Genomic DNA, 14,371 nt, shown 5'->3' with positions numbered 1-14,371 from the left:
AGGCATTCTAAAACACTTATTTAATTTCTAAAACTTTAAACAGTTCAGTTTGGTTTGGGTTTTGCATTATTATAGGTGGTTAACTCCCATGGTAGCAAGCACTACTAAAAATATTTTATTAAACACACAGGAATAAAGAAAAAGTTAAAGCACTCTTAACAAGCCTTCCTACTTCCCCTTAGAGCCGGAGGAGGTAAATGAATAGTCCTCACCCAGAGGAGGAGCTGTATCAGCTGGTGTGCAGGAATCTCCATTAGACTGTGCTTTGGTTAGTACCGCTGATGCTAGAGGAGGCAGTTTGATCACTCCTAATAATGAGGAGTCCAGTACCGAAGAGACACAATAGGTCTTTCAACAACATATAGGAATTTAGTCACAAATATTTTGTTGCCAAGGATAGGTGAGTAGATGGCATTTATACCAAAGTAGATAGTACCAGAGATATCAGTATTGGGGGCCTCAGTGCCAAGAGGCTGGTACCAGTTGATTTAAGGGATGCTGAGAAAGGTGGTCCTGCAGCACTACTTAGTGCTAGAAGGACCCTTTTTGGGCCTTGTGCTACTCTTTTCCTCTGAGGCTCAAGGGGAGTCAAAAGCTGAGGTGGGGTTTTTTTGGACTTAGTAGAATCCCCCTGAGTTTCTTTTGGTTAGTACCGCTGATGCTAGAGGAGGCAGTTATCCTCCCCTTTGGTCACCTTCCCCTTACACCTATCCATATCCTTGGTCTTTTTGAGCTATGTGGGGAATGTACCACACCAGAAGACCAATGTTTGCTTCCCAGTCCAGAGCTAAATCCCCTTCTCCACCTCACAAGGGAGCTTTATTAGTTTGCATCACGGCAACAGATTTGATTTCTTGATTGGGAATGGCATGCAAATTCATTTGTATCTTCTAGTTATATCCCCTCAATTTGGGAATCATTTTTAATTTCAGTGGGTTCTGGAGCACCATCACTGTGAACCACTGGATCCTGTAAATCAGGAGGTAGGCTTTTCCATTTAGTTTGAGATCCCCTCCCACCCGCCTTCCCCATCCTGTTTCTGGAACTTTGTCTCCTGAGAGCATCCTATGTCAGTAGGTGCAATCACTTCTAAATCTCAAAGAAGTGGATAAAGTCTCTCAAGAACACAGGGAAAGGGTTTGATTCTTGTTACTTTGATTTCCAAAAAGACTGCTGGTGCCCTATAGTGATCAGAGACAAATGAACACCTTCAAGTTCGGAATGGTGACTATTGCCTCAATAATTCCAACCATAGATCCAAACTCAAGGTGTACAGCTCTCAAACTCCAGGCTACTTTCATATAGCAGTTCACCCTACCCAGAGAAGGTATTTGAGGTTTCAGGTGGGCAGTTCCCACTATCAGTATAGGGTGCTACCATTTGGCTTATCAACAGCACCATGGGAATTTAGGAAATGCCTATTGGTAGTGGCAGATTACCTCGGGAAACAAAGAGGCCAGTTGTTCCCATATTTGGATCAGCGTCTCATTCATGGAACATTGCATCAACGAGTAACAGACTCTGATCAAAGGACTCTGCATCATTTTGCCTCTCTAGGCCTGAAAGTAAATGGAGAAAAGCCCAATACTGACTCCATCAAAAGGATAGAGTTTATAAGAACTATGCTGGACTCCACATCAGCAGTGGCTTTATCTACCACAGGAAAGACTTCAAGCTATACTAGATGTATTCATCCACCTAGAAACTCACCCCAGAACATCGGTGAGAACCTCCTGCATGGCCTCCGGATATGCACAACTCAGCACGCCAGACCTTACCTTATATGCATGGAAGTATGGCTGAAGTCTATATATTAGCCAAGCAGATATTACCTAGATATATTAGTACACATTCCACCAGAAGGCTTGTCATTACATTTGTAGAAAGTCTGCAAAGGAATGTCTTTACCCCCTCCATTACCATCAAAGACTGTGGTAACAGATGCCACCACACTAGGATGGATAGCCCATGTAAACAACACTAAAACACAAGTTTTGTGGGAGCAGGACTTCATATAAATGTCTTGGAGCTAAGAGCCATTTGTTGGGTGCTCAGCTTTTCTCCAGCTTCTAAAATGACTGACAAGTCATATTGTGAAAGACAACCCTACAGCCAGGTTTATATAAAAAAGCCAGGGATAGCAATATCCACTCTGCCAGAAGGCTGCAAGTCTGTGGAACTTTTGTATCCACCAGAAAACTACCCTGAGAGCAGTACCACTTGCAAGGATTACAGAATATGCTGGTAGATCACCTCAGTAGACAATTTTCAAGCGACCATGAGTAGCTGATAAATGACAACAGAATACAATATGTGTTTCTGAAGTGGTGTTATCCATCCAAATACCCCTTTGCTGCCAGAGAAAACAAGAAGTGTTGAAAATTTTGCTCCAGAGTGGGACAAAGTCAGGTAATCCCTATCCAATGCCATTATGATAACATGGTCCTCAGGCCTGATGTATTTTCACCCTCCAATTCCATTAATCCCAAGCATTTTCAGAAAGTTCAGGCAGGACTTTGCCAAAATTATCATAGTACCTCCAATGTGGCTGGGACAATTTAGGTCCAAGTACTGAAGAATCTCTACATGCAACCTCCAATATAGTTGCTTCTCCTACCAGATGTGATATCACAGATGTGATCAAATCCTCCATCTGAATCCATGTTTCCTGCATCTCATGACATGGATATTTGCTGGCTGACTTCTATGGAGGAAATCTGTGCATCTGACGTACAAAACATGATAAGTCACAGTATAGAAAAGGCTCTGAGAGGAATATTTATGCTGTTAAATGGAATAGATTTGTGCTTTGGGTGCAATTATCTGGCACAGATATCAGACATACTTAATACTTCAAAGAACTCTGGACTGTCAGTGAGCTCCCTGAGGGCTCACATAGCAGTCGTCTCTGTTTTGCACCCTCCAGTTCAGGGGTATTCCATATTTACACACCTACAGTAGCTGGATTCCTAAAGGGCCTTATGAAGATATACCTCCCAATCAGAGATCTGTCACCTTTCTTGGGATCTATTTATTGTTCTGACAGGGTTAATGGATTCACCTTTCTAGCCATTTCAGTCCTCGATCTAATTAACTGTTCATCCTGTGCACTAAATAGGACAGCAGTCCAGTAGGATAAATAGTATGTGATTACTTTATTCTACTCTATATACATACACATATTAAAGTTACATGAGAAACTTTAATTCTGGAATTTCCTGTTGTACAGTGCTTGACTGTGTAAACTTAATAGTCTCTGAAGTAATTTATTTGTATGCTACACCATCTGTAAGACGGGGTCAGGAAGGAGGAGGGAGACTGCCTGGCCTGCCTTGTAAGATAGGAATATGAAGCTTTCCTCAATAATGAGGACTGTGAAGTATACAAACATATGAATAGTAGTCAGTAGAGGAGCAGAGACTAGAACTCATGGTCGTCTTCTGGCTCCTAGCCCAGCTCACTTTCCCTTAGGCCAAAAGAGTATTTTGCAGCTGCTGTTTTGTCTGTTTTCCAAAGCCTTTAGAATATGTCTACACTGCAAGTGAAGTTGTAACAATAGTAGTATAGATGTGACAGCATGGACTTCAGCATAGGTTAGCAACCAGATTGTACCCAGGGTTTCCACTAGGCTTGTATTTTGGTTGCCAGCCCATGCTGAAGCCCATGTCACCACGTCTACACTACTGCTGTTACCCGTTTTATCTAAACTAGAGCTATCCAGGTTTGTCTATCCATGCTACAATCATAACTTCACGTGTAGTATAGACATACCCTTAGAGAGCAGGATGTGGCTTGGTAGTATGTTTGATGCAAATATAATGTTCTGAACAGCAAGTCTCTAGCAAAGAGATGGTTAGAGGTTTATGTCTCAGCCAGATCTAGATTTGTGGATTTTCATAGGGACAGTAAAAGACTTCCCTGATCCAAGGACAATCACCCTGCCAATTTTAAGTCCCTATTCAAAACTGTGGAGGTACTAAAGATCTTCAAATAAATTATTAGAAAAAATGTTGTAACATTTACAAAATTACGTATTTTTCCTTAACCACAGTCTCAAAAAGAATTGGAAAAAAAAATCAGCCTGAGGCAGAGACCATGCATGGAAAATTTCTATCTGAAACTATCTGATCAAATAGAGTTTGATAAAGTTATAAGTCATTGAAAATAGAGGCTTATAATGTAAACTCCTATAGTTAAGGCCCTCCCCAACAATGTTGCCTGTAATAATATAAAAATATTTGCTTATCTAAGTGTTTAAAACTACTGGAGTTCTCCTTTAAAAGAGACTTTTTGATGTAGCTATGATTTAAGTGCTCTTTCTATTCATCTCTGGTTTTTTGGACTGTGATGTCTGACAATAAGAAATTGAAAATAGTTCATTCATTAAGGGTGATTTAGCTTATAAATTGCAGCTGTAATGTCATTAGCCACTGGCAGTTTACAATAGGTGAGTTCAGATAAGCCATGTCAGTCCTAATTTACCTGTCTGATTGCACATATTTTCTTAGTTTGTGGAACATCCTTAAACTGTTTCTTTTTTCTTAATCTTTATTTATTAAAGCACTGAAGACTGGAGAATGTGTATTATAAATGTTATGAGTTTTAGCAGATGTGAGCCAAGAGGTAGAGCTGTGTGTCTGTTTACCTGCCCTAATTTTTCTTGGCTCAATCCAGTCACATTAATCTACAATTTCATCCTCACTAGAATCATAGACATGCAAAAATAATAGGACTGACAGCTATATAAATACATGTTGTAGTTATGAATTATTGTTTTGAAGATATCTAGTTGTGGAGACATTTTGTCAATATATTAAGTACTTGAAGATATTTGCACTGTATCATAGAGAATTTGTATGAAAAATCAGTTTGCTTTGACCATATTTTCTGGCATTTCCCTTTTACTATTGAAAACCTGTCAAAACCATTTTCCTCACTATCATACTTCTTGATTCTGCAATAAAACATGTTGTTTAAATTTGAGCATTACAAATTGTGTTATCATTTGATTAAATAGAGGAAAACATGAAATGGTAGCCCTTATTTATGTTTGCCTGAAAAAAGGGGGAAAGAAAACTTAATCTTATAAACAATGATTGACCTTAAGCATAAAGTATATTTAAAATAACACTAATATTATAGGTCTCCTTTGAATATTCAACCGAACATTTTTGTAATAAAAACACTGTAACAGTGAGTCTTGCAATATTTAAATTATATGATTTATTTTGATGACAGTGAAATGTTACCATGACCAAATATCTTGGAACAATATAGGTTACTGGTTTGTGGAATGAAACGTCATGCTCCCATTATTCATTTTTCACTCAAGCCAAATGCATTTGCTCCTCAAGTTATGTGGATTGGTCACACTGTACCAGTGCATCAAAGTCCAGAAGTAATAGTCACTCCAGAAAAACCTCCTTGGATAAATAACACTTAATATAGAATAAGGTGGAATTGTTTCCTAAAAATAAATAATTTGCTGAAGAAATTATTTTATAGCAAAGGTAACGAGCCAAAAGGATATTATAATGAAGCTGCATTTTGAAAGCTGTAAAAAATATTGCAATATTTGGTAAGAAATGTTTATTTTAACCATATTAAAAGCATCCCACCTTCCCATGGTAAACACATGGTTAGTGCAAGCTATCATTTCTTATGTACCATTGGCCCTGTATATTGATGACAGCTTGACAGATAATGTTTCAAACCCAGCAAAATGTCTGTTAGTCTGAATTATCGTATCTTATTTTAAAATGGCAGCACTCCCATTTTATGCGCTGTCCACACCTGCAAACATTTATGCAAATAGGTAGTTCCACTGAATTGAGTGGGAGTACTTGCAGACATGCATTTGTAGAACCAAGGCCTAAGGTTAAACCAAACTAATAAGTAATGTGTTTAATCAAGGATTTTGTGGGATGGTTTCTTTGTATGTGGACATGGTTTTTATTTTTTTAAACACTGAACTATTTTAACCAAAATGGAATATATAATACCCTGTAGGTAATCTATAATGCAGTACTTTGGGCAAGAATCCCTGTCTAGTAGCTTTATGAAACCAATTTCATGCTAGCAACAACCAGGTTCAAGCATAGCTGTTGCTAGCATTATTTGAACTGTAGTGAGGACACAGATACCCATGCAGACCAGCTATCAGAACATGTTATGACAGGGTTGGCAAGGCTTTATCCTGGTTACAAAACACAGTTAAGATCCTATCTATGCTATGTATTAGGAACCATGTTATAACCAGCCCTTTGCCTGACAGAGCCAGCAAGTTTGCCTTCATTTCCTAGATTCTGCTATCTTACATAAATTTTGTGCAAAGAATCCTGTGGCACCTTATAGACTAACAGACGTTTTGCAGCATGAGCTTTCGTGGGTGAATACCCACTTCTTCAGATGCAAGTGGTGGAAATTTCCTGGGGCAGGTATATATAAGCAAGCAAGAAGCAAGCTAGAGATAACGAGGTTAGATCAATCAGGGTGGATGAGACCCTGTTCCAGCAGCTGAGGTGTGAAAACCAAGGGAGGAGAAACTGGTTCTGTAGTTGGCAAGCCATTCACAGTCTTTGTTTAGTCCTGAGCTGATGGTGTCAAATTTGCAGATGAACTGGAGCTCAGCAGTTTCTCTTTGAAGTCTGGTCCTAAAGTTTTTTTGCTGTAGGATGGCCACCTTAAGATCTGCTATTGTGTGGCCAGGGAGGTTGAAGTGTTCTCCTACAGGTTTTTGTATATTGCCATTCCTAATGTCTGATTTGTGTCCATTTATCCTTTTCCTTAGAGATTGTCCAGTTTGGCCGATGTACATAGCAGAGGGGCATTGCTGGCATATGATGGCATATATGAACTCCACATGGACTCCTCCTGAGGGTCGAAATGACAGTCTGGACCTATACATTGAATGCTTCCGCCGACGTGCACAGGCAGAAATTGTGGAAAAACAACATCGCTTGCCTCACAACCTAAGTCGTGCAGAACGCAATGCCATCCACAGCCTCAGAAACCATCCTGACATTATAATCAAAGAGGCTGATAAAGGAGGTGCTGTTGTCATCATGAACAGGTCTGACTACCAAAAGGAGGCCGCCAGACAACTCTCCAATACTAAATTTTACAGGCTACTTTCCTCAGATCCCACTGAGGAATACACTAAGAAACTGCACCATCTACTCAGGACACTCCCTACACTAACACCAGAACTAATCAACATACCCTTAGAGCCCCGACCAGGGTTATTCTATCTACTACCCAAGATCCACAAACCCGGAAATCCTGGACGCCCCATCATCTCGGGCATTGGAACTCTCACTGAAGGACTGTCTGGATATGTAGACTCTCTACTCAGACCCTATGCTACCAGCACTCCCAGCTATCTCCGTGACACCACTGATTTCCTGAGGAAACTACAATGCATTGGTGACCTTCCAGAAAACACCATCCTGGCCACCATGGATGTAGAGGCTCTCTACACAAACATCCCACATACTGATGGAATACAAGCTGTCAGGAACAGTATCCCTGATGATGCCACAGCACACCTGGTTGCTGAGCTCTGTGGCTTTATCCTCACACACAACTATTTCAAATTTGCTGACAATATATATCTCCAGATCAGTGGCACCGCTATGGGCACCCGTATGGCCCCACAATATGCCAATATTTTTATGGCCGACCTGGAACAACGCTTCCTCAGCTCCCGTCCACTCACGCCCCTTCTCTACCTACGCTACATCGATGACATCTTCATCATCTGGACCCATGGGAAGGAGACTCTGGAAAAATTCCACCACGATTTCAACAGCTTCCACCCCTCCATCAACCTCAGCCTGGACCAATCTACACGGGAGGTCCACTTCCTAGACACCACGGTGCAAATAAGTGATGGTCACATCAACACCACCCTATACCGAAAACCTACCGACCGCTATGCCTACCTTCATGCCTCCAGCTTCCATCCCGGACACACCACAAGATCCATTGTCTACAGCCAAGCACTGAGGTACAACCGTATCTGCTCTAACCCTGCAGACAGAGACCAACACCTAGAAAATCTCCACCAAGCATTCTCAAGACTACAGTACCCACACGAGGAAATAAGGAAACAGATCAACAGAGCCAGACGTGTACCCAGAAGCCTCCTACTGGAAGACAAACCCAAGAAAGAAACCAACAGGACTCCACTGGCCATCACATACAGTCCCCAGCTAAAACCCCTACAACGCATCATCAGGGATCTACAACCCATCCTGGACAATGATCCCACACTTTCACAGGCCTTGGGTGGCAGACCAGTTCTCGCCCACAGACAACCTGCCAACCTGAATCATATTATCACCAGCAACTGCACACCGCACCATAGTAACTCTAGCTCAGGAACCAATCCATGCAACAAACCTCGATGCCAACTCTGCCCACATATCTACACCAGCAACACCATCACAGGACCAAACCAGATCAGCCACAACATCACCGGTTCATTCACCTGCACTTCCACCAATGTAAGATATGCCATCATATGCCAGCAATGCCCCTCTGCTATGTACATCGGCCAAACTGGACAATCTCTAAGGAAAAGGATAAATGGACACAAATCAGACATTAGGAATGGCAATATACAAAAACCTGTAGGAGAACACTTCAACCTCCCTGGCCACACAATAGCAGATCTTAAGGTGGCCATCCTACAGCAAAAAAACTTTAGGACCAGACTTCAAAGAGAAACTGCTGAGCTCCAGTTCATCTGCAAATTTGACACCATCAGCTCAGGACTAAACAAAGACTGTGAATGGCTTGCCAACTACAGAACCAGTTTCTCCTCCCTTGGTTTTCACACCTCAGCTGCTGGAACAGGGCCTCATCCACCCTGATTGATCTAACCTCGTTATCTCTAGCTTGCTTCTTGCTTGCTTATATATACCTGCCCCAGGAAATTTCCACCACTTGCATCTGAAGAAGTGGGTATTCACCCACGAAAGCTCATGCTGCAAAACGTCTGTTAGTCTATAAGGTGCCACAGGATTCTTTGCTGCTTCTACAGAACCAGACTAACACGGCTACCCCTCTGATACATAAATTTTGTGGTGGCACAATCATTCTTTCTGTAGCCAATTCTGTTGGGAAAATGGGAGGTTTGTAAGTGATGGTATAGGGAAGGCAGTGACATTTGTGCGCACTGTGTACAGATTTCTCTATGGTAGATTCCTATAGTATAAGGATGTCTGAATTTGGCATCTAAACATTAAAAGGTCACTGGTTTCTTTTCTTTAACCACCTTTTGAAGCAGATCTCAAATTACCTTACTTCTCATTTCAAGACTCAATCTGTCAAGCTTTTTTAAAGCTAGTTTTGACTCAGCATGTGGCCATCAGGTCACGATTTTAGCTGGTTCCCATCCTTTAAATTTAAGGATCGGAGCTTTTTCATCCTTCAGGACAAGTATAAGTAAAGAGAATTGAAATATTCTTAGCTTGTATCCCTCTTGAACTAGGAATCACTTGCTAGCATAGTTATCCCAATAGATGAAACTAAGTGAGAAATTGGACTAATTCAGTTAACTTTCTGAGTAACTCTTGATAATGCTGCCATAGTCTTTAAATTTAGTAATTCTTATTAAAACAAGTGTACTCCAGAAATATTCCAGTTATTTGAAATAGATATAGTGTCTTATTTTGTGTGTTACTTCTGTTTCAGTAGAACCCCTATAAAAGCATGAAAATTAACTATTAAGCTTGGGGGTTCATGTTCTTTAGTTTTGACAGCTATATTTTTCTTAACTAAAGCAAGACACGTCATTTGAGCAGATTTTTAAGTGTGATATCTGTAGCTGGGGAAGGTGGAGGTGTCTTTATAATTTTATTAAGAACAAATCATTACTGTCGGAGAGAACTGTAAGTAATGGACACTTTCATTATTTCACTGTAACAGAATTTCTCAGAATTCATTTTAACTCAGTTTCTGTTTTAGATGATGCAAACTGCAGTTTCAACTTTCTCCATGTCAATGTTTCCTGCTCTTCGTTCAGTTAAATGTGTAGTAGCAAGCCATTAATCACTTTATCACTGCAATGACTTTCAGCATACAGTAAATTAAACTTAAAGCTGTTTTGAACTGTGAATTGATAAGTGGTCTTTATTTTTCTTTGCATTAGATGGAGAAAAGAAGAATCAAGTGATGGTTCATGGAATTGAGCCGATGCTTGAGACACCAGTACAGTGGCTAAGTGAACATATGAGCTATCCTGATAATTTTCTTCACATTAGTATTATTCCCCAACCTACAGATTGAAGAATCAGCTGTATCAGATATAAGGATTATCCTCAGGCTGGATTTACCAGGGCATGTCAACCTTTTACTTATGTCAGGCTTGGTGGAGGCAACCTGACCAGAAAAACCTCACTGCTGCAAGCCAAACAGGAAAAAAGATCCCATCACTAGATAAGGACAATTGGGCTGGTCTTAGTTTGCATCACCACTGCTTTTCTCCACTGCCGTCATTAAACCTCAGTTGTGACATGAAAGACTTTACAGGACCATTGAAAGTCTGCTGTTTTCTTGTAAAATATAATGAAGCTGAAACTATTAGCCTGAAGAGCAAATGGAAATATGTGCCACTTGATTTGTATTTCTGATTAACAAATAAAGAAGGGTTTTTCCTAATGTGACAATATTTCAGCTTTGGTTAGAGTGGAAACATTGGTTTAATTTTCTAGAAAATTAGACACCAAGAGAAATTATGTTAACAATAACTTCTAGTAACTTTTTGTAAAAGATCAAGTTACAGTAAACCCAGATTTCCTTAATAGGAATTTCATATGTTTACAGTATGTCAATTGGTATGAAAACTGTCTTTAACTTTGATAACAAGCAGTGAGAAATTTTTAAATAAAACCTCTGAACATATATTTTGTCATTTAAGAACATGCACAACTTAGTCGCAAGTGTTTTTGATTTATATGCAGTTTGTCACTGAATATACTCTGGTGTAAGTTTATCATTCAAACTAGTTTTCAGTGGAATGGTGTAGGATAATTTGCTCAGAAGCTGTTGTGGCATTCTTCTGATAATTTAAAATGTCTTCTGAGATAATTTTTTCTTTAATCAATAAAAATGTAAAAGAATGTTGCAGATTATCATACCATTCTATTTATTCCTATAGATTAGAAATTGGTCACATGACAATATGATAAACAGATGTACTGTTTTTGAACAATTTTGAATATTGGAAAATTGAGCCTTTTCTGAGCTAGTTCTCATTGTGAGTTCAGTTTCCTAATGTGGTCCCATGGCAATCGGCACATGAAGTATCAACATTTTATAATCTCATTGCAATAGATTTTGCTTCATTTACCAAATATATTTATAGGTTACTGGAACTCATGCTCCAATTTTTGTAAATTTTTATTACATCATTGCAGTTGCTACAGCGATCCTACCTTTTCTTTTATTTTATTTTTTATTGCATTCATCTTGTCATGAGCCATATTACTCTGTCTGCTTATTCTTGGTTGCTGCAGACAGGGGTATGTTGTAAGCATATTGTCATGTAAATGTTTTCTTAAAGGAACATGTTATTTTCTCCACACAAAAAAAAGAGAGAAAACATTTGCAGTTATTACTGAAATTTTGACTTGCAAATATCCTTATAGCTCACACTGCTCTCTGCCCCCACTCCCTCCCAGTCCCCTTTTTAGGAGCACTTACCTGTATTTGATTAAAAAAAAACCCTCATACACAAAGAAATGAGAGAAACAGCATTGACATAAAGTGAAGATGAGGACAGAAAAAAACATAAAACCCTAAAGGAAAAGACAGTATGACCAAGTAAATTCGAAACAAAAGGATTTTTTTAACAGTGTATGTAAATGAGGAAATATAATTAAGGAAAGTCAAGGGGGGAAAGGAATAGTGAAATAGCTACATCTTAATCTGTGGATTTGTAGGGATTAAAAAACTGAAAAATATGTTGACCTCTGTTTTATTCAGAATGGATATATAGTTCAGTTACGGCTGGACGATATTGTTGAAGGATTCTAGTTTCCATTTATGTTTGGAGTTTCCTCCACAATATTTTGACTGATTTCTTTCAAATTTTCTCAAGCGAAGGTGTCTAAATATCCTGGAGAAATTCAAAGGGGAGAACAAATATTCTGTAGAGCATTCATATAAAAGGAAGGCTTGTAGGCACTGATATAATATATTTTTTTCTATTAGTGAGGCAAAATAAAAAACTTCAAGGGAGGCAGCACATTAAATGAGCTATGAAGACTATTTCATCTGTTTAAAAATAAATGGTATTAAGCCATTGCCAGTCTTTACACATGCTCTGTTTGTATGACACCAGCATTTTAAATATCTGGGTCTCTTCTCAAGGCCCTTTCTCAGTAGTGAGTCAAGTCTCTAAAGCCTGATATGGAACAAAGACAAAAATGTAATGCTTGGCTTTGATATATTGTTTCTTTTTATTTTAACTATTTCAACCTTACGGTTTATTAAAAAATAAAATAAAGTTTGAGTCTCTTTATTTTTCAGTAAAAATAATAAGCATAATGGCACTAAAAACGTTTTGTGATATGTGGTGACTAAGGGGGAAAGATATTTAAAGTATAGCAAATGTGGTTTAATTGTCTAATTTACATATAGAACTGGTGAAGTTACGTATCTAAACAAAAGACCTACATCACAAGAATGAAATGAGGTGCTTACTTAATCTGAGTTTAATCACAGGGGTGTTTCTTTCTGCATTTCAGAATAGTTTTATTTTTACTGCATTTATGTATGAATGTTGTCAGATCTGATATGAATAGAAAATATATTGAGGTCTAATTTAAGTGTTACTTTTAAGATTGAAATGATATAACTCTTGAGAAAACAAACTCACTCTAAACTAGTCAAAATCAAAAGTAGTATTTCTGTTGTTCTACATGATGAATGTAGTCTATTTACAATATGAATTCTTAGAGCTCGTGGAAGGTGCCATTTCCACAGACACCCCTGGAAACTTGAGCGCTGGTCTACACTGTAAGTCAATCTAAGTTACCCTAGTTCAGGTACATAAGTTACGTAACTGAAGTCGACGAACAGCAGTGTCTACACCGTGCTGTGTCAACGGGACATGCTTTCCTGTAGACGTAGCTTCCGTCTCTTGGGGAGGTGGAGTACAGATGTTGATGAGAGAGCACTCTCCCATTGATGTAGCGTGTCTTCACCAGACCCGCTAAATCAGGGGTAGGCAACCTATGGCACGCGTGCCGAAGGCGGCACACGAGCTGATTTTCAGTGGCACTCACACTGCCTGGGTCCTGGCCACTGGCCTGCGGGGGCTCTGCATTTTAATTTAATTTTAAATGAAGCTTCTTAAACATTTTAAAAACCTTATTTATTTTACATACAACAATAGTTTAGTTATAGATTATAGACTTATAGAAAGAGACCTTCTAAAAACATTAAAATGTATTACTGGCACGCAAAACCAAAATTAGAGTGAATAAATGAAGACTCGGCACAGCACTTCTGAAAGGTTGCCGACCCCTGCACTATATTGACACCGCGGCATCGATTGCAATGGTGCCGATTTAGCAATAATGTATCCATAGAACAGGTAAAGCATATTAAAGAGTACTGGGCACTGTTTCATACATGCATTGTACTTCAATCCTGTTCTGCAGAGGCCACAACCTTTGCGGATGTTGAAAAAAGTTCATTCTCAATAGCTATTTAATCTTCAGCAACTTGCTTGAGACTCTCAACCAGAGCCCCAGTTGTAATGTGAATGCCTGTCCACTAAGACCTAGACAGTGTATTTCACTCTAGCTGCCAAACAGCCATCAGTAGGTAAATACACTTGATCACTACTCACTGTGGTGTTTTATAGACTGTATGCCATTAAGATAGTCTTAAACTTCCTTCTGTGCATATCTTTTGGTGTGAAAGCAATGAGAATAATTTTCATTCTGCAGGCCTGTCATTTTCATAATTAGGAAAATAAACCTCAAGTTGTGCAAATGTATATCTGTTTGACAACACTCTCATTTATAGACACTTACTAAAGCTAAAAATTCAACCCTGAGTTATAAAACAAATTTATCCCACAAAAAATAGCATTTGGTGTAAAACAGCCTGTGTGTCCATGAATATACACACTGAATAAGAGGACTAACAATAAAAAGACTAAAGAATGCTTTTGTGAATATTGTCTCAGATACTTTCTGAAATAATATGCAAGAATTATTTAAACACAACAAACATTAAAGCAGTTAACATTGGTCTAAAATGCAGGCTTAAAAGTTTAAAGTAAATTTAGCAATAACCTCAAGATGAGTGCTTATTTAAATAAAAGTAACTTTTACAGAAGCTATTAAGATAT

The 14,371-nt window shown here is 38.9% G+C and overlaps 1 protein-coding gene across 8 annotated transcripts in view; it reads left to right on the top strand.

Annotated features, from left to right (window-relative positions):
• Positions 1-12,514, top strand: part of ATG5 (autophagy related 5) — a 145,716-nt gene extending 133,202 nt beyond the window's left edge. For all 8 annotated transcript variants that reach the window (XM_045011594.1, XM_045011598.1, XM_045011597.1 and 5 more), the window contains exon 8: positions 10,157-12,514. In XM_045011594.1, the coding sequence (XP_044867529.1) occupies positions 10,157-10,293 (137 nt within the window). In that variant the 3' untranslated portion in view covers positions 10,294-12,514. The remainder of the gene's footprint in view (positions 1-10,156) is intronic.
• The last annotated feature ends 1,857 nt before the right edge of the window (positions 12,515-14,371 follow it).

The sequence above is a fragment of the Mauremys mutica genome, chromosome 3 (genome assembly GCF_020497125.1).
Source record: "Mauremys mutica isolate MM-2020 ecotype Southern chromosome 3, ASM2049712v1, whole genome shotgun sequence".
NCBI classification, from domain to species: domain Eukaryota; kingdom Metazoa; phylum Chordata; order Testudines; family Geoemydidae; genus Mauremys; species Mauremys mutica.
This window is presented reverse-complemented; position numbering and strand designations above follow the sequence as displayed.